Source organism: Pholcus phalangioides, unplaced genomic scaffold (genome assembly GCF_987345545.1).
Source record: "Pholcus phalangioides strain wild (caught in Gottingen) unplaced genomic scaffold, Ppha-v1.0 ptg000027l_1, whole genome shotgun sequence".
In the NCBI taxonomy this organism is placed as follows: Eukaryota; Metazoa; Arthropoda; class Arachnida; order Araneae; family Pholcidae; genus Pholcus; species Pholcus phalangioides.
Window position 1 is genome coordinate 5,015,631 of NW_028301617.1, and position 24,174 is coordinate 5,039,804.

The following is a 24,174-nucleotide window of genomic DNA, read 5'->3' on the forward strand; positions in this document are numbered from 1 at the left end:
TATAATGTGAATTTACACTTCATGGTTATGAAGGCCCCCCAAGGCCCTAGTGAGAGGGGGGGGGGTGTTGGTCCCCCTGAAATGTGAGAAAATGACCATATGACCCCCCTTGTAAATTCACCTTGGCAGAACTAAAACTGCAAAGGGACAAACATCCAGGGCCCTTTAACAATTTTGGTCAAAATTTCGAAAAACCCTTTCTTAGTGGGTCTACTTCATGAAATAAAACTACTGACCACATTTCATATTCATAACTTCAGTGGTTTTGGCTTGGCGATGATGAATCATTCAAGGCCGTATTCACAGACAGTTTAAATTATAATTGTAGGTTAAAGGATTAGATATCAACATGAATTGGCTAGAATCCTGAATTTAACCAATCCGTCTTGATCTCCAATTCTTTCACCTGCGATTGTGGTTTAAACTCTGTTGGTGTAAGTTATAACCACGGTTGTAAGTCAGTCAGAACATGTTATTTTATATATATACAGATGATGTCAAAAAATAAAAATTTGTTGCCAAAAGGTTTTTTGGTTGTCCTTAAACTTTTTATCACCACCAATGGATTGCATTTCCAAAGTTTAGATTCATTTCTAGCTGATATTGAGAGAAAATTTGAATAGACCAATCAAATAACTGGATATCGCAAGCAACCAATCAGATTGTTGCTTGAGCCTGATACGAACTCACTGCTTCATTCTAAGCCGCCTAGAAAGGGAACTAAAAGTCCTCTATCTATGAACAAAAAAAATGGTTTGCTACAACTCCGGGTCGGAAGTATAGTGAGGCTAAAAAGGGGGGGGGGGGGCAACTACCCCTTTGCAGTAAACTGAAGGAGTGAGAAAAAATAATTTCGCAGTGGAGGGGGCAAAATCATGTGTTCCTCCCCTATCACAAAAATCCCAGTCATCACCCTGCTCCAAGTGATATCCATTAAAAAAAAGCAGGATAGGGAGCAGTGATATTACTGACGTCACAATTAAGCTCAAAGATGGCAGATGAATAAGCCTAGGATTTTAAGGAACTTCAATTCCAACCACAGCGTCAGATTATTACTTCTCATTAGTCAGGAAATTAAAAATTCTTTGATGGTGACGTCCTTCAGAAGCAGTCCATACATACACTAATGCATAGCTGCCAAATTTGGAGTAAGAATTCTGGAGGTTTTCGAACGGATCCAAATTTGGTACAAAAATAAATGTAATGAAGGGATTTTTTAAAACATTTTAGGGATTTTTCATTAGTAAAAAACAATTTTAGGGATATTTTCTCATTGTAAAAACTGTGACACTGTGCAAGCCATTGCTAATCATGGCCAACCAGTAGGTTGAAATCCTTGGGTTACATTACCTCTCAAAAATCAAATCTCGCAAACCCAAAAAATCTCTGTCGGGCCCGAAACGGGACATATGGATAAAGCAGATGCACGTGATTGTGCTAATTTAGAAAAGTCAAATTGACGTGTGCTGATTACAGAATTTTGTGTTTTCTCCCCAAAAATGAAATTTTCATTTGTGATTTCACGAAATGACATTAATTTACACACAACGCTTATGAAGCAGCAGTTTTTTTTCCTTTCGGGTAAATTCTTGAGGAATAATTTTTCCCTAAATGTAGTTATTTGTTACAATCATGGGTGGAATTTGGGAGATAAAAGTATTTTTCCGGAGTCCAAAAGTAGAAATTCGGGAGACTTGGCACATATGCCAATGTCCTTGTTCAGTGTCTAAGTAAAAATTACAAACAATTCTTATTTAACTCTATAATGCCCAGATCGCCCGAAGTCGGCCGAGTAGGTTAATGCCCATAACCGCCTCAAGTCAGCCCAGCTAGGGGGTATGGGTATGTTTTGGTGGGCTTTTGTCACCAACGGGGAATAAGATGAAAGCTCTTGTCAGGGGCGGGAACGGAAAAGACAACTGCAACGCCCTATCAATGGGATTTTAAAAGCTGATGTACCTTGTTCCTTGAGAATGGACTAAGGGTACTCAATGCATTTTACAAAGAGATAATACTGTGAGGAAAGGGGTGTTTTCAGTAGACAAATTATCTCCCGAAAATCCATTGAAATGAAAGGGTGAACGTCAATGCAAAGGGTGGCATGAATAGAAACTCATGGAGAAAGGGTGGGGAGAGGGAAAGTGGCCGAAATTTGGACGAGTCCACTTCGAACACAAAAAACTTGGTATTTTCACGGCCCTCCCAGGTTTTCTATCTGGGCGTTAAAGAGTTAAAATGCCTCTAGCCACTGCTTGCTTTCTTTTGCGGATAAATAATTTTCGAAACAACTCGTACGTGTGCCGACCAACATCATCGCTGCTGCAGAGTAAACAGAACTCATTGCATCCATTGTGACAACATAATAAACATATATTATAAATTTATTCAATATATAATCTCAATAAAGAGGATTCATAAAATATTGATGCCGCATTACAGAACATATACAGCACAGGCGCACAACCTTTTTAGTCTGGGTGGGGGGGGATCTGCCAGAAATTTGTATAAATGGGGTGACCATATGAATTAATAGTTTTACGGGACATTCTCTCTCTCCAGTAATTTTCGTCGTCCTAACTTTTTCACAGAATGTGTGTGTCCTGTTTTTCCCTGATATTTCCAACAAGACACTTTTGAAAACAAGAATAGAGATTATTTTCATGCGTTATTATGCCTTTGGCATTCTTTTTTTGGCTGAAATTATCAACTTCACTTATTCTTGGAAAACAATTTTTGCCAGTAATCTTACTATATTTGCTTTCGATAATTTTACTGACTGCGATTGAAAACTTTACTTGCCTCTGACAATTTTTTCGGCTGTAATTGGGAACTTTATTTGCCTTTGATGATTTTTAGGTAGAATTAGCCACTTTACTTGCCTCTGACAATTTCTTGTCTTTAACTGGCGACTTCACTTGCATTTAACAATTTTTCAGCCTAAGGGTTTATTGTGTGGTGTTTATTGATACTTTTCCACTGGAACACTTTTCACAGGCAGGATGGAACTTCTTGGCAGGCTGCGTGTGGCCCGGGGGCTGGAGGTTGTGCATCCCTGATATAAAGTCAAGCAAAAGCAATAAAGCTGCTTAATGGATAATCTGTTCCATATATATATATATATATAAACATGCTCATAATTTAAACAACACTCCCACATTTTCTGTCTCTCCACATTCGCTAGTTATGCAACAGTTTGAGTTTAACATAGTTTAGCGAGGCAACAGAAATGCCAGAGCAGGGGCTACCAAACTTATCTAATCGAGATCGCTTTCAAGTCCAGGTTCCGCAAAACAAGGTCAGGTCTACAGCATCACATCTGCTGGCATTTTATTAACGTACCAGTCATGCACAGAAGCTGTATATGTTGCCAAAACACCTGTCAAATTTGGATGTTCGACATCCGCATGGTATTTGATGTCTTTGCCATGAATATCTGTGAGTTTACCACCGACTGAATGAAGGAGAGCCTCTGGCGCACAGGTGTCCCATTTCTTGCAGCCTGGACTGGGAAAAACGTAGCCTGTTGCTTTTCCTTCAATGAGAAGCAGGACCTATAAAAAAAAATAGATATGGATGAGGATTAAAATGGTATTATTCTGAAATGATGACCTAAGATAAGTGAAAGAAACTTGTCCCTTATCTAAGGAATTCAACATTAGAACAACGGACGGGATCCAGAAATTTTGCCTCCAACATTTCATCCCTCGAACGTTTTGTCCCCAGTACATTTCACCTGCCCTAACTGTAGGAGTGACCATATAAGTGGGTGAGTGACTGTATGAGTAGCCAAATGAGTGGGTGATCGACTGTATGAGTGAGTGACCGTGTGGATATCATTATATCGTGTTTAAATTAATAAAATATCCTTATATCTTGATTTTACTGTATTGAAGCATTATATGCATTCACATTTTTGCAGCCTACTGATATTTATACAGGGTGATCCAAAAGTCATGCAACCCATTATAAAAAAATTAATTTCTCAAATTCTACTGATTGTAAGTAAAGTTTTTCATAGACAGCAGTGTTATATTGTTCAAGATGGAAAGTTGTTTTTTTTATTTAACAAATGCACAGATACTTAAACAAACCTTATTTTTGTATCCACAAATGTCTTATTTGAACTATACAGTTTATTTGATTTATTTCGTGATAGAATTTTAAAAATAAAATATATTAGAATGGGTTGCGTGACTTTTGGATCACCCTGTATAAGGGACGAAATGTCAAAGGGAATGCCAGGAACAAAATGTCAAAGGTGAATTGTCAGGGACGAAATGTTCCACTTGATCACTCATATGGTCACTCAACCCCTTCAATTAGTTACTAACTTCTTCAATTGGTCACTCACCCACTCACATGGTCATGGCAGTTGAAATGTCAGGGGCAAAATTTGTGAAAGTGAAATGTATCAGAGGCGAAATTTCGTAAACTACGATGGATGCTGCGATTTCGACAACAAAGTTATTTTGATATGCGATTACACCTAAACAACTTCTCAGAATATTGAAAAATCACAACTTTTTTCATCTTCTTGCGACTTCTGATTTCCTAGAATATAAATAGTCTCTTAGTTAAGTGGCAAAAAGGAATTTCTACCTGGGGTGACGGTAGTGGTAATTTTTACCTCTATCGAGATTTTGCACAAATATGATTATCGTGAAATAGATTTTCTTTTTCCTCTTACTTTTGCGAATATAAATATTGCAAGAATAAATATTTTATCCCATTGTTTGCTGGATTTTTAGTTTGTATATGTTACAGTAAATGTGATAAATATTGGTGGTTATACATAATAACTAGTTATTATGCATTCTTACCAATCACCTTGGTAAGTTTGATAAAAAATTTATAACTTTTACCTGTGGATATGCACAATACCCAAACTTTGTTGGTAAATTTGACGAATATTAAAGAAATTATCACTTTTACAGGAGATCATGAATAATACCCAAGCACCATCTGTAAATTCAATGAATGCTGTAAACATTATCACTTTTACTAGCGATTATGCATAATAACCACACAAGTAGTGTTGGCAAATTTGATGAATACGGTGAAACCGTAAAATTACCGTTATAACCATTATTCCGGTGAAACCGGATTTGATTGTGATTCTTCGAGCAAATATAAATTCTCAGCTTCATTTTCACTCGGCAGCCCAAGGTTTGAAGCAAAATACAGTTCAAACATTTACAAAGAGATCGCATTTACAAATTTGAAAAATTTTAAATATAGCTGTCATATCCCGAACATTGCATATGCTACTGCCAACGCCCAAAGTGCGGCCAATTTGTGATGGGGATGGCCACTTCATGAATTGGCCTGGAGTTTTAGCTAGAATCCATATTGCATAAATGATTCAGGCTTTGGCCTGCTATTTCGCGAAGTGGCCGGAGATCCTTGGCAAAAGCTCGATGTACTGATGTAAGATGGCCCGTTCCGGAAGTAAGAATTAATGCAAGAATTCCGGTGAAACCGGAATAATGTTCCGTTTTAGACCGATTTCTGTTTTATAAAGGTGCAAATAAAAGCACTAATCATTGAACAGACTAATTTTGATTCTGTTTAAGACAGGTTTCCATCTCATAACAATGTCTGTCTCAGACAGGTTTCAGTGCACTTCAAATTTATCATCTTTGTCCATGTTTATGCATAATACCCTAGTGTGATTGGCAAATTTGATAAATTTCAAATGAGTCTAGTATGCGTGTTGAAAAAAGTTGGAACCCAATATAATGATAACAAATTTTACGACTGTAACTCAGAGAGAACATCACACCCAACAGACAGTTGTTGTCACATAATACATGTTGCTAGTTGTTCAGTATATGGTGAATATTTTGGAAAAAACGAGCTAGGATTCTTATCAGCTGATGATTTTGAAAATACATCAGATCCCATATTGACAGTAAGCAGAGCAAATCTAGGTCTTGAGTATCGGGTTCCCAGAGGAATTGAAATTGTGGACAAGGCAAATAATTAGGACTTTACTGTAAGTGCACCGTATACACCTTTGATTAAATAAATTGACTGTACACAACACGATCAGCATAGAAAAGCTGTCATTTGTGTATGTATATGTTACTTGCCAAAGAACGAAATTGGCCAATTCCACTTTGTGAATTGGGCAATTCTGTTAAATACTGACCCGGCCAGTTCAAGAAGTGGCGTGATTTCTGACCAAAGTCCAATAACAAAAGACATGATTTCAGATCCTTGTCAAGCTGGTATATTCTTTTGAGACAATTATGCTCTCGTTAGTTATGGCAACTCATCACACCGCAATCACGATGCAGAAATCATTTTTTATCCCCAAAATTTGGCAGAAAAAACTGTATGTTTATATAATTATTTTTATAGTTTTTCTCTCTCGTCACATGGAGCTAATTGAATACAGCTGCTCTATCTATGGACATGTACCACACGTTGGCAATTAAAGAAATGTACTTGGCTGTTAACGGGCCATCTTACATCAGTACATCGAGCTTTTGCCAAGGATCTCCGGCCACTTCGCGAAATGGCAGGCCAAAGCCTGAATCATTTATGCAATATGGATTCTAGCTAAAACTCCAGGCCAATTCATGAAGTGGCCATCCCCATCACAAATTGGCCGCACTTTGGGCGTTGGCAGTAGCATATGCAATGTTCGGGATATGACAGCTATATTTAAAATTTTTCAAATTTGTAAATGCGATCTCTTAGCAAATGTTTGAACTGTATTTTGCTTCAAACCTTGGGCTGCCAAGTGAAAATGAAGCTGAGAATTTATATCTGCTCGAAGAATCACAATCAAATCTGTTTTACGGTAACAAAACACAATATTAGTCTTTGTCATTACAAGCCATTTTGTCCATAATTCCAAAAAAAGGTATATGAATAACAATTTAATGCAAAAATAAGTCGAAGAGACTGAATAGATAGGTTAAGAATTCTTTTGGTAAAAGAAAATTACATGCAATTTTTCTTATTGCGGTTAAAATGACCGCTTCTTGTCATTCTAGTGTTAAGAAGCTGAATGAAGTACAAAAATATTGAAACATTTTACATGAAGTAAAATACAAAAATATTGTATGACATGCTTACCTTATGGCCTGCTCCGCCAACCTTGAGCACCTCGTCCGCATTAATAGAAGAAATTGCTTTCTGGACACCAGGATTCGAATGAGACCTGGTGGTTGTAATTATCACCTTGTCTTTAGGTGGCGATGAGCAATTTATACCGAATGCCCCGACGCCTACTATTCCCCACATGGTTCGCCCTAACTTTGTATAGTCCTTTTCCACCTGGAATTAAAACCAAATTGCATTCGATGAATCTCGATCGTATCAGGAAATTTCAAGGTTATCCCAGAAGCAATTGACCTTTCCCATAAAACGTTGAGTTTATTTTGAAGCTTTTATAACAATTATAAGCCACAAAACATCAACAATGAGGGTGAAAAACCAGGCCAACTTATGGGATAACCAAAGTTAACGAAAAACTATTGTGAAATTAAACATATATCATGAGTCACAAACATGCACAAACCATTACATGCAGAAGATTTTTGCATGCTCATCAAACATGTGATTGATAAATTTTTTGAACAAAAAGGCAGCTGTTAATTGTTCTTTTTTGAAAAGCATGCATGCAAAATGAAAAGTTCAATAATCAGCGAATACATGCTCCTTGCAGATAGAAGATTTGTGCTATCATTTATGGAAAATTCACTGATAACAGTTTGGCACAAGTACGTGAGTGAGTGAGTGAGTGAGTGAGTGAGCAACATAGTGGGAGGGGCGAATGGGCACTACAGTGAGTGAGCGGGCAAGCAACTTAGTGAGTAACCTAATCAGCAACCTAGTGAGTAACCTAATCAGCAACCTAGTGAGTTAATGATAGAGCAAGCAACCTAATCAACTGCTCCCTTGAGCAACTGAGTGAGTGAACGGGTTGCTTGTTCACTCACTGGGTTGCTCATTCACTCATTCATTTGTTCACTTGTTCATAAGGTCACTGAGTTGCTCATTCACTTCATGATTTGCTCACTGACCCAATCTCTTTCTTACTCATCCACTCCCTTACTCACTCATCCTCTTCCTTTGCACTTAACCACTCCCTGGCTCATTACTCTCCATTTGCTAACTCACCAATTGTTGTCTGTGAATTTTTTTTCCGGTGAATTACATGGAGGTGAATTTCCAGACACCACATGCTACATTGAAAATAAACATTTAGGTTCAAAACCACGGAAAAATAAAGAAAATTAGAGCGAATGCAGCTCTATTTCAAAGGTAATATGGACTGACTTCAAAGAAACGACTGCAGTCTCTCTCTCACAAAAAATAATTCACTAACATTCATAGCCCTGCTTACATGGAAAATGGTAAAAAGGCAGTTTAAAACTCGCTTCAAGAATTTTCATCAAAACTCATTTATAAGGATCAGCACTTTAATCCCACTTTTCCAATGTCGTCACTCATCAGAAATCACATGGCTAGCCTCCGTTGGTTCCTCACAAACCGAAAGAGATGGATGAAATTTTGTCACTTTCCAAAATTTTGACAAACGAGACAGCAGAATGCAGACTCAATTTTTCAGGAAAAGTGACTTGCGACATTTTTCCATCTAACCACAGATTTATGATAGTTTCCCAACTAATGCCGCAGTTTTGGTTTCCAGCCAGGACAGCAATCACACCTATATGCTGTGATGGTTCCAATGACATGGGGAAAAAATTAATGTTCCAAGGTGTTTTTAAGCAAGTTAGGCTTTGTAACAGCACAACTGAAGCATCAAGTGAGACAGTATTCAATCTCAACTACACCAAATTGAGACTGGACACATGAAAACAGCTGAGGTTGCTGGTTCCTTGCCACCTTGAAAAAGATGATAGACTAAATAGGTGCTTCTCAAAATGTGTCGCGGCTCCAAGGGGCATGACAGATGTTTGTCAGGGGTGTCGAGACGAGCTGAAAATATTGATGTGTATTAAATATGTCATGTCAAATATTCAATGCCATGAAGTGGTTCTTTTTGAGACTAATCTGGTGCACTGCAGATAAACAATGATAAAGGCAAGGGAACTGTGGGATTGGAAAAAAGAAGGGGGTCTGTCCAGACATTTTTTGTAGGGTCCTATTTTTTAAGAAAATTTCCTTATTCTTGTGAAATGTCTATCAATTTTGTTGGAAGCGAAATAATCTAGGTAATTTATAACAAAAGAAATGAAACGCCAAATTTATAGTTTCATTAGTATGTGTTTTGTGAAGGCTCTGTTTTCCAGATCTGGAATTTTGTGAAGGGTCCAAAAAAGGACTCCAAATTTTGGCTGGACAGACACCCGAGAACGACTGGACTTAGGGTATTGGAATGGAACAGAGTATTATTAATTAAAAAATATACGATCCTTTGAGATCAGGAAGGGGCGATAATTTTTTTCCCTTCTGAAAAAGGGGGGGGGGGGCCTAGAAAAGATAGAAGAGAAAAATTTGAGAAACTGTGGACTATATATAATACTTTACTGCACACCAACTGCAGTCATATATCACCATACGGCAATTTCCAACCATTGGAGTTGGGTGGGAAATGAGGGCGCCGTCTATCGGTAGTAGCCACAGGCTCGGTAGATAAAGAACTGTTTCTGATGTTCTTCCATGGATTCAATGATTCATTTCATGGTTCACCTGCGGACCTTGATGGTAAACTTCATTAGTGGAAGACAAGCATCTTACCACTGCACCACTCAGGCATATAAACTATAGACTAGTATTTGAAAGTGCACACAACAGCCTTTCTCCAGCAATACTTAACAGACACATTGTATGACATTTTAAAAAAGAAAGTTTCTACACATTTGAAATTACTTTAAATACACTTGATTCTACTTACTAAGCCACAAGCACACAAAGGTGTCCATTCAATTATTGTATGTAGATATGATAATTGAAAGGTGTAATTAACGGTAATATGTGTTTGGAATCATACATATGTATTATTATCCCATGAAAAAAATTCCACATGCAAAGACTAGTTTGTTCATGAGTCAAACGTTATTGCATGCTAAAAATCAAGGAGAAATTCTTACGATAACGATGTCCATCGGCTGCAAGAAACAAGAGCTTCAAAATAAAATGAAACAGAAACAGTATAAGCATCAAGATATCGCATGACAGATAGAGCCAGACTCCTTTCTGGCAGATCATTATAAAGTACTCTTAGTGGCTGAAAAATTAGGAACACCCCTCACTACAACAATATCTTCAGACTTCAAAGCAGCTAAACCAAAAAAATTTGGGCGGAAATCACTTGTGAACGAAAGAGGTGCTAGGCGACTGACACGCATTGTATGCAGCAACAGACAAGCTACAACGCAAAAAATTGAAGTGTAATACAATTCAGGATCATCACAAAGCATATCCGTATACTCTACAAGACAGATCTTAAAACAAATTATGTTTTAATAGCCGGCAACCAACTAGAGTCCCTTTGATTTCGCTGCAAAACCAAAGAAAATGGCTTTTGTGGGCTTGACATTGCAGAAATCAAACACTTGATGAATGGAAGAAGGTTTTCTGGTCTGATGAGTCAAGATTTCTTCTCCATGACGTTGATGGCAAGATCCGTGTGTGGCGCAAGTAGCACGAAGCCATGGATGCCACATGACAACTGTTCAAGCAGATGGCAGTGGAATCATGGTCTGAGGAGTATTTTCCTGGTATACTCTTGGTCCCTTATTTCCATTGGAAACACCCACCACTGCCTACTCCACATCGCTGCTGACCACATGCACCCTTTTATGGCCAAGTTTCCTGCTGATGATGATGGCTATTTTAAGCCGGATAATGCACCCTCCCACGGGGCTGGAATTATCTCAGATTGGTTTGAGGAACATGATTGAGTGTCAACTGTTTCAATGGCTCCCTCAGTCACCCGACCTCAACCCGATTGAGAATTTGCGGGACAAGGTTGAAAGGTCTGTTAAAAGCTCCAAAATACCACTCTCTAATCTGAGGGAATTAAGAGTTCCCATTTCGTTAGCATGGGCTAATATTTCTCTTCAACGGTTTCAGCAACTTGTAGAGTCCATGCCTAGAAGAATATCTGCAGTCATCTAAGCCAGAGATCCCACACAATATTAGTGGTGAATAGCTGGGTGTTTCTAATTTTTTGGCCATTGGGTGCATATAGTAGTAAATATAACGCTGAAGAAGTATATTGCACATGATATAGTAAAATTGAAACACTATATAACAGAAGCTCTCTTAACCCTTTGAAGGGCAGTGGGAACCCCTTTGTTACTGTTATAAAAGAATCCATTGTTGATGAAACATATACTCCAGGACAATCAAAAACGGAGACAATAACTCGGAGCAAAACTCCACAACAAAACACTGTTCCGAAATTCGGAGAAAGGATTGGGCCAAGTGATAAAATTTTGGACTTGGCAGAAAAATCCCCTATTGTGATTTTTATGTGTTAATTTACATCACCCTTCATTGCGCACATTGTTTTCCAAACAGATCTGTATGCAACCCAGGTAGAAATGGGGTTTGATCCAGTTTCAAAGGATGTGTTTCTATGCTAAGTTTCTATTATGGCTAAAAACCAAAAATTTAGCTATGAGCATTAAAAAAACTCTTTTGTTAATTTTTTTTGCATTTTATATACATTTTTTTTGTGTATATATATGCATATGCATTAGTTTTTGCCTCTTCTTTGTATTCAAATCGCAGTTCTACAGAAAAAAATTTTCCATAATTTTTTTCAATTTTGCACTTGAACTTGCCATTTGAGACTTCACATCTTCCATCACGAATTAAGATACAATTTAGAAGTATCTCTCTATATTATGACATCCTTTATCTATTCTAATCTTTTTCTGGTTAATAAAATGAAATATTCCCTATTGTAAAGGTGCCTTTGTAACCTGCCTAGCATTTTCAACCTCACTGATGATTGCTAGTGCGTGGTGGGACAAACGGTGTCCCACCTCATGTAAACAAATATGTAAATTTTTTTCTGAATTTTGTGAGGAAACCTAATATGTACACCCATATGTATCAATCAGTACATCAAATATCAAATTATTTTTTCATATTTTACATAATTTGATGTTGCGCCCTTTAAAGGGTTAACAGCTCCAAGTAGCACAGAGGGTCTGCCGGTTCAGAGAAAATCAGGCTAAAAAAAGGCCTCATTGAAACTAGTGCAAAAATTTGTTGAGTATGAATTGTATTGATGATGAAAATATATCTTACACTTTGCCTAAAACAATAGTATTTTCTTATTTAAGAAATTTATAATTCGAATAAATTTTCAAGGCAAAAAAATAAAAGAATTCAAATAATACCTATCGTGTTTCTGAAACTACTGGGTGCCATTATCACAGCGCGAGAGGTGATACCTTTAAAAATGGCACCCAGGAGGGCCAAAATGCAACGGGTTATTTAAAAATTCTGTTATTATTTGTCTGCATTGAATGCTGTTAGAATTGTTAATTTCTTACGTACTGAAACTTTTTGGTAGCTCATGGAAATATTGTGCTATATGAACCCCTACTTGATAATAAGGCTGGAAAATCCCAATCAAAAATCAAGAGTCGTTTGACACTTACAGATTAAGGATCACTGTGGTAGCATACCAAGATCACTTATGCAATAGGAATTTTTATAAGGTTGGTATGGGAAACGCTATGTTTAAAGGATGGCTTATTAAGTGATTTTAAACTTCATACAAATCATTTCCTCTGACTGAAACTATGAACACACACATGAATCACCACAGCACAAAATTATATTGGTTGAAGAAAAAAATTTTTGGGGATTTCAAGAAAAAGTTACATAATCATTTACAATATGTTCAAATCTTTGGAAAATATATTTCTTCTGCACAGTTAGGAAAAAAGGATTCAATCCAGACATGCACTTACAAAATGAGAAGTATAAAAATATAGAGAAGAGTGGAGGTGAAGAGAAAAAAATTGAGTAGGTTAGGTTGAAATGGAAAGAAAAATTATAGAAAAAAAATGTGCCAGAGGTGCATACCATTACAAAGGTATGCTTACACACCTTGAAATCCGGCTCAGCCAAAAAGGACATTGCAAAAACAGGCTGTCACTGGCTAGTCTTCGGCGTGCTCCAAGTCTGCTTGATTGTTCATCACCCGATACAGGGTTGAATAAATGATCAGCCACATGAGCGTTTCTGTATTTACATGCAGTATCAGCACATGTTCATGATTGCAAGAACTTTAATCAAACAAATCACACATCTAAATTTGTATCATTTCATAAGAAAGATACTTAAATTCCAACATTATATTCCAGCATTAACATTACAGTAGAACCTCGATCAACCCAAAGGAATGAGTCCAGAGCCAACCCAGATACGGTGCACACCGCCTTAATGTGATCAAATCGGGACTCTAGGTTTCTGATAACAATAACAGATCTATAACTATATTCCCAAAAATAATCTTGGTTGTAAGTATGATGATCCATGTCCCATGCAGTCGAACATGACACATGGAAAATATTTATCTTAAATGTTTATAATACCATGTTTATCTTTCCAGCATAACAGGTTTCAAAATGTTGAATCATGTCTTTTTTAAAAATCATTTTAAAACAGAATTCTCCACCCTCCCAACTAAAATAACTTTTTTAAATTCAGAAAAATTATGAGGACTAAGAATGGAACTGTCTAATGAATATTGAAAATTATGATACTTTTTATAATGTACGGTACATTCATAGATTCTTGTTAAAGTCTTCAGGCTGAGGAATTGTGGTGTGGTCAGAAGAAAGAAACTGACCAAGAACTGAAGAAAGGGAGTTTTTTTTACCTTACACACGCATACCATCGTGAGATAGATAAGTTTTACCCTACTGTTGAGTAGCTAGCTATTCTCGTGTGTAGGGCAGGCTTCAGCTTGGCAATGCCGTTATGCAATGTGCCAAGATGCGTGCTTGACCTGGCTGACCAAGCATCTAATTGTGACCTCGCACAAAAAACTCCTATTCTCTATTTTTTATGGTATGAAACCACTTCTCAGTACTATGTATGCCAAGTTCAATTTAGGGAACAGACAATGTCACATAGTTTCAAAGCCCTGGGCTTCGTAGATTGTCCGATTAGAAGCAGCTTGTTGACCAAACCAACATTTCCACAGTCAAAAACTGTGACTGCAGTATACCTCAATCTGATCACATGCCATAATTAATCGAGGTTCCATACTATTAATTGAATCAACAGTAACCAAAGAATAAACAAAAGCTAAACACCTGTGAGTTTTCAAACAACTAATATAAGTCTCCCCATTGCGCCAGGCAACACGTTGATAAAAATAAGAAACAGAAAGAAGTGCAAGCAAATTTTGAAACCTCAGAGAATCACATTATAGATGTTTCTTGCTTTGGGATAACCAAAACAAAGAAAGTTTGAAAACCCACTGTCATAGGCCTATACACAACAATGTAAAACCAATAATTGAATGCATTATTTTATTGATAAGGCTAGTTAACACGAGTTAAGTACTTTAGTAGTCAGCTAAATTTCAACTCATTTTTAAGTTCGCAAGTATTTTAGATTCGTCCCTTTGGACGGGGGGTCTCAAACTTTTTCACCTGCAGTGCCTCGTTTCCTAATAAATGCTTATTTGCAGCTCAACAAAGGATCTCTTAAAAAAAACTTTGTCATGATGGCCACTCCACAACACCCCTGATAAAGGTTAGGGGGAGCACAGTTTGACAATCTCTGTCCTAGCATTTTAACTGAGTCTATAACCGAGGATAACGAGTTTATGAAACCACACCTACTGGAGCTTGTGCATTACGCCTACTTAATGAAAAAATATACTGTACTGGATTTTGTTCTGCTTGTAAACTTGGCCATTAAATCACTAACTCGTATCTTGTTATTTGACACCCCATTCGTCTGTTCGAATTCACTTAAAATTTAATTAGAATTCGCTTGACCCCTAAATCCATATAAACTGGCCTTTAAAGTTATGTTTCAAACATCACTAAAGGAGGAAATGATAGAAAATTACCTGGTAGTTCTAATAAGGCTGTTCGAATTCACTTAAAATTTAATTAGAATTCGCTTGACCCCTAAATCCGTATAAACTGGCCTTTAAAGTTATGTTTCAAACATCACTAAAGGAGGAAATGACAGAAAATTACCTGGTAGTTGTAATAAGGCTGATGAATAACGCCACCCACGGCTTTACCTTCAACTGCCACGCCTATGAGGACAGTCACATGGTCTAGAAGCCCTGTTAAGAAAAATTAATGAGTTACACATGCTTTAATATGGCAACCGGGACCAGAAAATAGAGAGAAAAGGGGAAAAATGCCCACAGCAGTCAACATTAGGTGGGAAAGAAAACACCATTGTAAACTCTTGAAATTTTCCCGTGGAAAAGATGGCATAATCACGTTTGATCCTAGTTATGGCATTGCCGGGTTTGCATTACTTTTTGAATCACAATATGGTAATACCTCAATGGTAAAAAAAAGTGAGATATCACCAACAACTTCATCTAGGTTCTATTTTTAGTTAAAGTATGTGCACACCACGCAAAAGGCGCTATGCATTGTCTTCTGAATTCATTGAATTTCTGTTTAATGTGAATGGGATACTACAGTCGATGCTCATTATAGTGACCAGGCGTTGCTATGACCGTTCCATAATAACAACTGAAAACGATAATTTTCAAATGTTTTCACATTCATCCCATGTTATTTTTCATCCAATATGACGACCTACAAAGACCATTCGATTCAATATAACTTTTGAACTCAGCTCTGCCTCGCCTTTTTTTTGCAAAGAAACGTACAAAATACAGAAATATCTGTATTTTGTGGTTGTCAAAATTGTGTTTTACCCTCACCCTTGATATTGGAGAGTTAGGTAAATAGGTGCTGGAACCTAGGGGGCTCAGGCCATTTGAGCCCCCCCCCCACTAATAATTTCTGAAAAACAATGCAATCCTTCCCTGTCCCATATATACGGGACGACCAGCAACTTTAAGGCCCCCAATGTTTTCTTCATGTCGGTGCCTCTGATAGGTGGCATCAGAGTTGGGGCTGATGGGGGCAACAATTTTAAGTGGGAACAAAGAACATTGTTACAAAATTATGAAACTTTAAGGTTGTGGGGGCGGCAAAAATCCTAGTTATGGCCCTGGGTGTCATGCATCTAATGCATTTTTACTTTTGCTTCCTTTGTAAGAAAATAAATAATATAATGTTTTATTCCGTTGAAATATTAATTCTATTAAGAAGCTAATTTTTTTTCTGATGTTCAATATCAATATAACGACTTTCCAATATAACATTCATTTTCCTTCGAATGATTGAGGGTTGTTGAAAGAAATGCCAACTATATAAAGAAGCAAAAATAAAAATAATTCACAAATACCTTGTGTGTATTCTTTTGTCCCATCTAAAGGATCGACCCAAATAACCACCTGAAATATAAACAAAACAATGTCTTAACTCCTTGTAGTGAATCTGGTGGTCCACCAGAAGTGCTTTCAGAATGCCCCCTGTGTAAACAGGGTCCATTTTGATGATGCGGGAAAAAAGGAGGAGTCTCTCGTGAGTTGCTAGTACACTGTCTTGGCATGAATTGGTTTTTGTCACCAAGTCATTTCTGCCATTCCGTCAGTGGTTTTGGTCTCACAATGTGCACTTTGAACATCATATAAAAAAAAATTCTTCGTATATTTTGAAACTTGTTAATTTCTTTTGTAAAAAAATTTCCATTATATCAGTAATAATTTAATTTCATTAATAACTCTTTTTTTTGTAATTTGAAACATCTCTTCCCTGCGCAATCGAATACAGTCGACCCTCTCTATCTTGAAACTGACGGGTGCAAAAAAATTTCGAGATAGAGAGTTTTTGAGAAATAGTTTATTTATAGTGAGGAAGAAAAAACACGCCACAAATCCGATTGATATAGACTAAAAAATACCATACTACATTTTACTTCATACTAATGAAATTATTGGCTAAGTTACACAATCAATGTTCAATCGCACTATATTCATAATACTATGCAGTAAAATACGTTCAAATTTTTTTTTTGTTCCATTCAATTTTATTTACATACCTTATTTAAGATAATTCATAAGCTTAGATTGATACATTTTTTTGCTCTTTGAGCCTTCATCTATACTCTAGCAAAAGCTGCGAATATTTCTGGCTCTTATCTTCTCAGTTTCGTCCTGAATATGGCGCAGCATGTTAACAGTATGTGTTCAGCCATTTTCACATTGTTACTTTTTGCTAATTTCTCTGCAGTATTTTCTGCTGTACTTTCATCACCCAAGTCGGCCACACCATCAGCAATAATTTCGGTACCGGCCAAGATGCTGCAAGTTTGTAATGAACTGTCCATTTCCACAAAATTGGAAAATGAAATTTCTAGCTTGAGTTGTTTTAGTAATGCCTCAATGTTTTGAAATCATCTTCAACATTGTTCTTAGAATCGCTAAAATTTGAGTGAACCACCAGATATGATCCTTCATCACTGAGATGATCGAACCCAACTTTCTTGATGCAAATTTCAAATTTTCTGTTCGCTGACTTTCTGCCATGCTGAACAAGCCACCTGTATGACCCACTCCCGTCAATCATAGCTACCTATGGTTGACAAGATCCATTAACATAATGGGCTGTAATAAGAATATAATCCTTTCTTAGTTTTTTCACCTACAGAGGAAAGCCAGATTTTCGCGACAGAAAATGAATTGCCAATGTAACGTATCGGGATCCGATCCCTCTACGTTAATGGTGGTCTTGTCGTTATGTGGGAAATTCCTTCTTATTTTAGACCCCAGGGACCTCTCAGTTACCGGAAACCACCCGAGGACCCACTGGCGAACCGGTAAGGGCCAGAGTGTTCGATTAGTTCGGCAGTCGGCGGGTGGGGTCTTTCGGCTGTCGAACGAGAACGGGCCAGAGGTCGGGCTACTGATGTCCCACATAAATTAATTCCCCTCATGACGACGATGCCGCTATTTTCGTGGAGGGGTTTGATCCAATATATGTATAGTTGGGCGAGGCTTAGCCCAGTTTAAATTATTTTTATCGAAGAACTTCCCGGGGGAGTTGTTGCAAGTCTCGTTGTGCGGATACGAAAATATAGTGTTGTACTCACTTATTTTCGGCGGGGGGCTGCAGACCTCCGTCGGAACAATTCATTTCATATTGTTATGTTAGTAATGTTTACATAATCGGGAGAGTCTGATCAGCTCTCCGGATTATGTCATGTTGCCAGATTCCAATGTAATTAAATTGTAATGTTTATAATAGTGACGCATGAGTATGCAAATTCGATAATTTTGTTGAGGCGAAAAGGCCATGCGAGGACATGTGGTCCCAAACTTCTTGTAAAAGGGGAGTATAAATTCCTCCCTCTTTGTCTCTCACATTGCGTTCGTCTAATCTTGTTCTGTTCAACTGAAGCCCTCTAGTAGGACGGTTCACCGTCTTACTACCGTATCTATTGGCCTTAGGCTGAATTGTTAAAATGCAATAATCTACATTATTTGAATCCGTTTTCCGGCAGGTCCGGAATCAAAATATAAAACAATCTTCACAGTCAAAGTTCTTCATTGCTGATCGAGGTGGTCCGGCCCTCAACCGAGAGGCCCCCGGAGCTGATCAAGGTGGTTCGGCCCTCAACCGAGAGGCCCCCGGAGCTGATCAAGGTGGTTCGGCCCTCAACCGAGAGGCCCCCTGGAGCTGATCAAGGTGGTTCGGCCCTCAACCGAGAGGCCCCCTGGAGCTGATCAAGGTGGTTCGGCCCTCAACCAAGAGGCCCCCCGGAGCTGAGCAAGGTGGTCCGGCCCTCAACCGAGAGGCCCCCAGGAACTGATCAAGGTGTTCCGGTTCTCAACTGAGAAAACTCCTCTGGTATTTACGGAAAAGCTAACAACATCGGATGTCCGATCACTGCACAAGTTGACTGTTGTTGATCATCAATTGGTGAGCCAGTATCTTTACTGCTAACGTCAAATAGAGGGCTCCAAGATATACTAATCCATTGTTAAAATTAACTAACCCATATAATTGAATAAATAATAATATTTCATGCGAAAGTTTGTTTCTAATCATTTTCCACTTGTCGTTTGCCACTTTATTGCTGGATATTTCGAACCGGGCAAGCAACTCCCATAAGGGACGTTGCAATTTTGGGGGCTCGACCGGTTCTCAGTAAGTGTGGCAAACCGCGGGTGGAAAGTACTTTCGCTAAAAAAAAAAAAAAAAAAAAAAAAAAAATTTTTTTGATATTTAACATTGATTTTAGAGATGAATTCTAATAATCATAGTACGCCTAGAAATTTAGGTGATGATGTTCGTGTACAAATTGAACCGGAACCAAGTGGTTCACAATCGAATAATGGTTCACAAATGAACTTTACTTATCCAACAATGTCAAATCCTTATAACGAGACGCATGTAATACTTCCCCCGGCATTACCTTTAAATCCCGCAAATGCTTTGGTTCCATTGACCCAACGCAGTGTTGGTAGTCTTATATTTTCAGGTAGTGGAGAAGACGTTAGAAGCTTTTTATTAAAATGTGAATCGTATTTTAATCCTTACAGTGTTCCTAATAAGATCGAGTTAGTTGTAAGCACGTTTGAAGGTCGTGCTCAGGCCTGGTGGCAAACGATAGGCAGGCACGAATGGGAAAAATGGGGCCCCCATAAATCGTGGGAAAGTTTCAAGGGCTTGTTATTACAAACCTTTTCAAGGTATCATACCAGGGTTGAATTAGCTCGTGCTTTATTCTCTGAAAAGTTTTCGACGGGCTCGTACCTTGATTTCGTATTACATAAGTTAGATCTTTTTCAGTCGTTCGATTTAACCGTTCCGGAGTCGGACAAAATTGAACTTATAATGTCACAATTACCCTATAATGTGAGAACATTTTTGGAAGTTAGGAAGCCTAATTCTTTGCAACAATTATTTGTAATGTTAGATCAATTTCTTGCAACGCGTGAAAATGTTCAAATTGAATCTCGTAAAAATTTTGAATCTTGTGAAAATTGTGTTGAGAAATTTCAACCTGAAGTTAGAAAAAATTGTGTGGGACCTACACAAAATGTAGTACAACCTTCAAGACGGCCTTTTAGGACAAATAAATTTTTTCGACAAGTTACCTGTTTTGGTTGTGGTCAAATCGGCCATATTGTAAAAAATTGTAAATCAAATGGGAATCAGGGAAACTAGACCTGGGATACATGAGAAGGGGTAGTGTATCCATGGGTAAAAAGACCCCTAGTAAAAAATTTAGTTTTCTTAATCCAGTTGTGAGAGTTAACAACAAGATTTTGACAGCAAAAATTGATACCGGTGCCGATTGTTCAGCGATCAGTTTCGATCTGGCTCGGCAGGTTGGTTCACCCACTAATCAAGTTAGACCCTATCACGGTGATAGATTTCAGTTGGCATCCGGTGAGTACTGTCAGCCTGTGGGGATTCTTCGGGCCCAAGTGGAGATACGAAACAGTGTCGTGCACACAGATCTGATAGTGCTCGCCAGGGTCCCATTTGGGATCTTGATCGGCAGTGATATTTTGAGTAAAACTGAAATTATAGTTGACTTCAAAAACTTTGAACTTAAAGGAGGATTGTTGTCGTATAAAGGAGATGTTGATCAGGAAAAAATGCAAAATTTAGTAAGTAAATCGGAATTTGATTCCGATCAGAAAAAAAGGTTGTTTGAATTGTTAAAACAATTTCCGAATTTGTTCAGAAACACTCCCGGTAGAACTCACGTTGCTGAGCATAAGATCGTGACTGACGGAAAACCGGTTTTTCGATCCCCTTTTTCTCTTCCGCGATGGAAAAAACAATTAGTAGAAGAGCAGGTGCAACAGATGCTCTGTGATGACGTCATTGAGCCTGCCTCCACAAACTGGGCTTCCCCGTGTTTTTTAATCAAAAAGAAAACTGGTGATTGGCGATTTGTCGTCGACTATAAAAAGGTGAATAAAATTACGGCACCCGATCGGTACCCTTTGCCTTTCATCGATCAAATTCTACAACGAGTGGGTGACGCACGATTCGTCTCTACGTTCGATCTGGCCTCAGGGTATTGGCAAGTTCCAGTGCGGCTAGAGGATCGGGACAAAACGGCATTCATAACCGATTCTGGAATGTACCGATTTAAGGTAATGCCCTTTGGACTCAACAATGCCCCGGCCACGTTCCAACGCATGATGACTACAATCCTGGGCCACTTAGTCGGTAAGTGTGCCGATTTTTATTTGGATGACATTGTCGTTTACAGTTCGAATTTTGAGGAACATTTACAAAACTTGAAAACAGTATTTTCGTGTTTGGAAAAAGCAGGCTTAACTCTTAAGCCAGACAAATGTAATCTCTATAAAAAAAATTTGGAATATCTAGGTCTCTGTTTGACCAAAGAAGGATGGCACGTAAAACAGGACCAAACCGACGCCATTTTGAGTTTTTCTAGGCCTAAAACAGTAAAACAGGTGCAACGTTTTCTGGGACTCTGCGGGTGGTACCGGCAATTTGTTCCCCATTTTGGTGATGTCGCTAACCCCCTTTACGGCCTGACAAAAAAAGGGCAAAGGTTCAAATGGGACAAAATACACCAACAGGCGTTCGAAAAATTGAAACATCTCTTGTCTTGTGCTCCCGTTCTAACCACAAGAAAAAAAGATTGTGCCTTAAAAATTTACACAGATGCCTCAGGAATTGGGCTTGGAGCCATTTTGCAGCAAGTTGAGCCTGACGGGGAAAAGCCGTTAGCCTATGCCAGTCGTACCTTGAATTCAGCAGAAAAAAATTATTCGGTAACAGAACAGGAGGGACTCGCTGTTATATGGGCGTGTAATAAATTTCGAGCCTGGTTTTCAGGAGAACCTGTTACTATAGTAACGGATCACAGGGCAGTCGCCTGGTATTTTGAGGCTAAACAATTGAAGGGGAGGTTAAGCCGATGGGCTCAATTACTACAGGAATATCCTTTAAAGTTTGAATATAGAAAAGGTTCGACCATGCAGGCCCCTGATGCCCTGTCCAGAATGCCCGCTGTTGTCACCGCCGAAACTGATTTCGAGGAAAAAATTGATAATAAATTATATTTGTTCTCGTTTTTGGATTTACCTGAGTTAATTGTTCAACAGAAAAAAAATTACCAAGATATTATACAGTATTTTAATGATAAATCTGTCGGAAGACAAAAAATTGATGAAAAAATTGAAAAGTATTACCTTTTCGAAAATCAAAAATTGTTTTTTAGATTCAGGAATAAAAAATTGCTAGTAATTCCTCCACCATGTAGAGAGAAATTTTTGACTGAAATGCACATGCATCCCATTTCAGGTCACATGGGAGTCAATAAAACTCTTCAGCGATGCCGACAACGCGCGTTCTGGCCCGGTATGCGTAAAGATATAAAAAAATTTGTCCTGTCCTGTAAAAAATGCCAAACATGCAAATTCGACAATACGAGGCGATGGGGAGGCATGGTGTCAACCTCTGTTGATCATCCAGGAGAAATGGTTGGGATTGACACCATGGGTCCCTTTCCCGTTTCTTCCAGAGGGAACGTGCATCTGTTAGTCGTCGTCGATTATTTCACAAAGTGGGTAGAGTTATTTCCACTAAGACGAATTACGACAAGTGCAGTTGCTAAAAAGTTTGTTCATGAGTACTGTATGAGATATGGCTTTCCAAAAAGATTAGTTTCCGATAATGGTTCTTGTTTTATATCAAACCTTATGAGGGAAACTTGTAAAGTTCTCCAGGTCAAGCAAAGGTTCACAACCCCCTATCATCCTCAATCAAACCTTACCGAGAGATTTAATAAGACAATTAAACAGATGATCTCCTGTTATGTTGGTGATAAACATAAAGACTGGGACAAAAATTTAACCTTTTTTGGTCTTGCTATTAGGTCGGTTCCCTCGGAAACTACGGGTCAGTCGCCAGCTAAATTGTTTCTTGGTAGAGAATTAGTTTTACCATTTGACTGGGCTATGGACATACCGGTTTGGGAAAGGGTGAGTTTGCCCGAAAACTTACTTAAGCAAGTTAAGGAAAATGTCAAAAAACAACAAAGGAGACAAAAAAGATATTATGACAAAAAAAGATTATTGCACACCTTTAATCAGGATGATTTGGTATTAAGGAGAACGCATTTCCGTTCTAGTGCGCAAGGCAATGTTATGGCGAAGTTGAAACCACGATGGGACGGCCCGTGTAGAGTCCTGGAAAAAATTTCACCTATTGTCTACCTGATAGTGGATTTATCCAATGATAATGTCTATAAAGTCAATGCTTGTGACTTGAAAAAATTCGTTAGTAGTGACCAAATCGTTCTTGAGCCTGTCCCGCAGTCACCTGAGAGTAGAGAGGTCCTTGTACAACACACTTCCAGTAATCCGAGTCGACATCATGTTTCACAAACGCCCTTAAATAGTGCTAATTGCAATAACTCTAGTACGTCCTTTAACCGGCAAAATCCCGAGGAGGACACCACTCCTAAGATGGTGAAAACGAATTTCATTAAATCTTCCGTAGGTTACTCTAAGTTTTTGGTTCCGATTCAGAGAGGGTGGCAAAGGGTTCTCGTTAAGAGGAAAAAAGAACCTCGTATTGACGTCTATTATTACTCTCCCGAAGGGACAAAATTCAGAAGCAGTGTTGAAATTTCGCGATACTTACAAAATCGGGATACTGATTTGGCTGTCGATAACTTTTCCTTTAGTGGGAAGTTTAATATACCAGGTGATATGTTAACATAGTTTTTGCAAGTATTTCTGTAAATTAACTTTTTTTAACCTATAGAATTTTTTTTTTTGGGGAAAAATTCTTCCGTGGTGAGGGGGAATGTAACGTATCGGGATCCGATCCCTCTACGTTAATGGTGGTCTTGTCGTTATGTGGGAAATTCCTTCTTATTTTAGACCCCAGGGACCTCTCAGTTACCGGAAACCACCCGAGGACCCACTGGCGAACCGGTAAGGGCCAGAGTGTTCGATTAGTTCGGCAGTCGGCGGGTGGGGTCTTTCGGCTGTCGAACGAGAACGGGCCAGAGGTCGGGCTACTGATGTCCCACATAAATTAATTCCCCTCATGACGACGATGCCGCTATTTTCGTGGAGGGGTTTGATCCAATATATGTATAGTTGGG

At 38.3% G+C, this 24,174-nt stretch overlaps 1 protein-coding gene across 2 annotated transcripts in view; it reads right to left on the minus strand.

Annotated features, from left to right (window-relative positions):
- Nucleotides 1-2,363: 2,363 nt before the first annotated feature.
- LOC149068232 (3'(2'),5'-bisphosphate nucleotidase 1-like) overlaps nucleotides 2,364-24,174 on the minus strand; it is a 33,669-nt gene continuing 11,858 nt past the window's right edge. The window contains exons 4-8 of one of the 2 annotated variants that reach the window (XM_089251825.1): nucleotides 16,408-16,456; nucleotides 15,168-15,259; nucleotides 10,071-10,088; nucleotides 7,087-7,287; nucleotides 2,364-3,551 (exon numbers count right to left, since the gene is read on the minus strand). In XM_089251825.1, the coding sequence (XP_089107951.1) occupies nucleotides 3,303-3,551; nucleotides 7,087-7,287; nucleotides 10,071-10,088; nucleotides 15,168-15,259; nucleotides 16,408-16,456 (609 nt within the window). In that variant the 3' untranslated portion in view covers nucleotides 2,364-3,302. The remainder of the gene's footprint in view (nucleotides 3,552-7,086; nucleotides 7,288-10,070; nucleotides 10,089-15,167; nucleotides 15,260-16,407; nucleotides 16,457-24,174) is intronic. The other variant, XM_089251826.1, reaches the window with a different exon arrangement.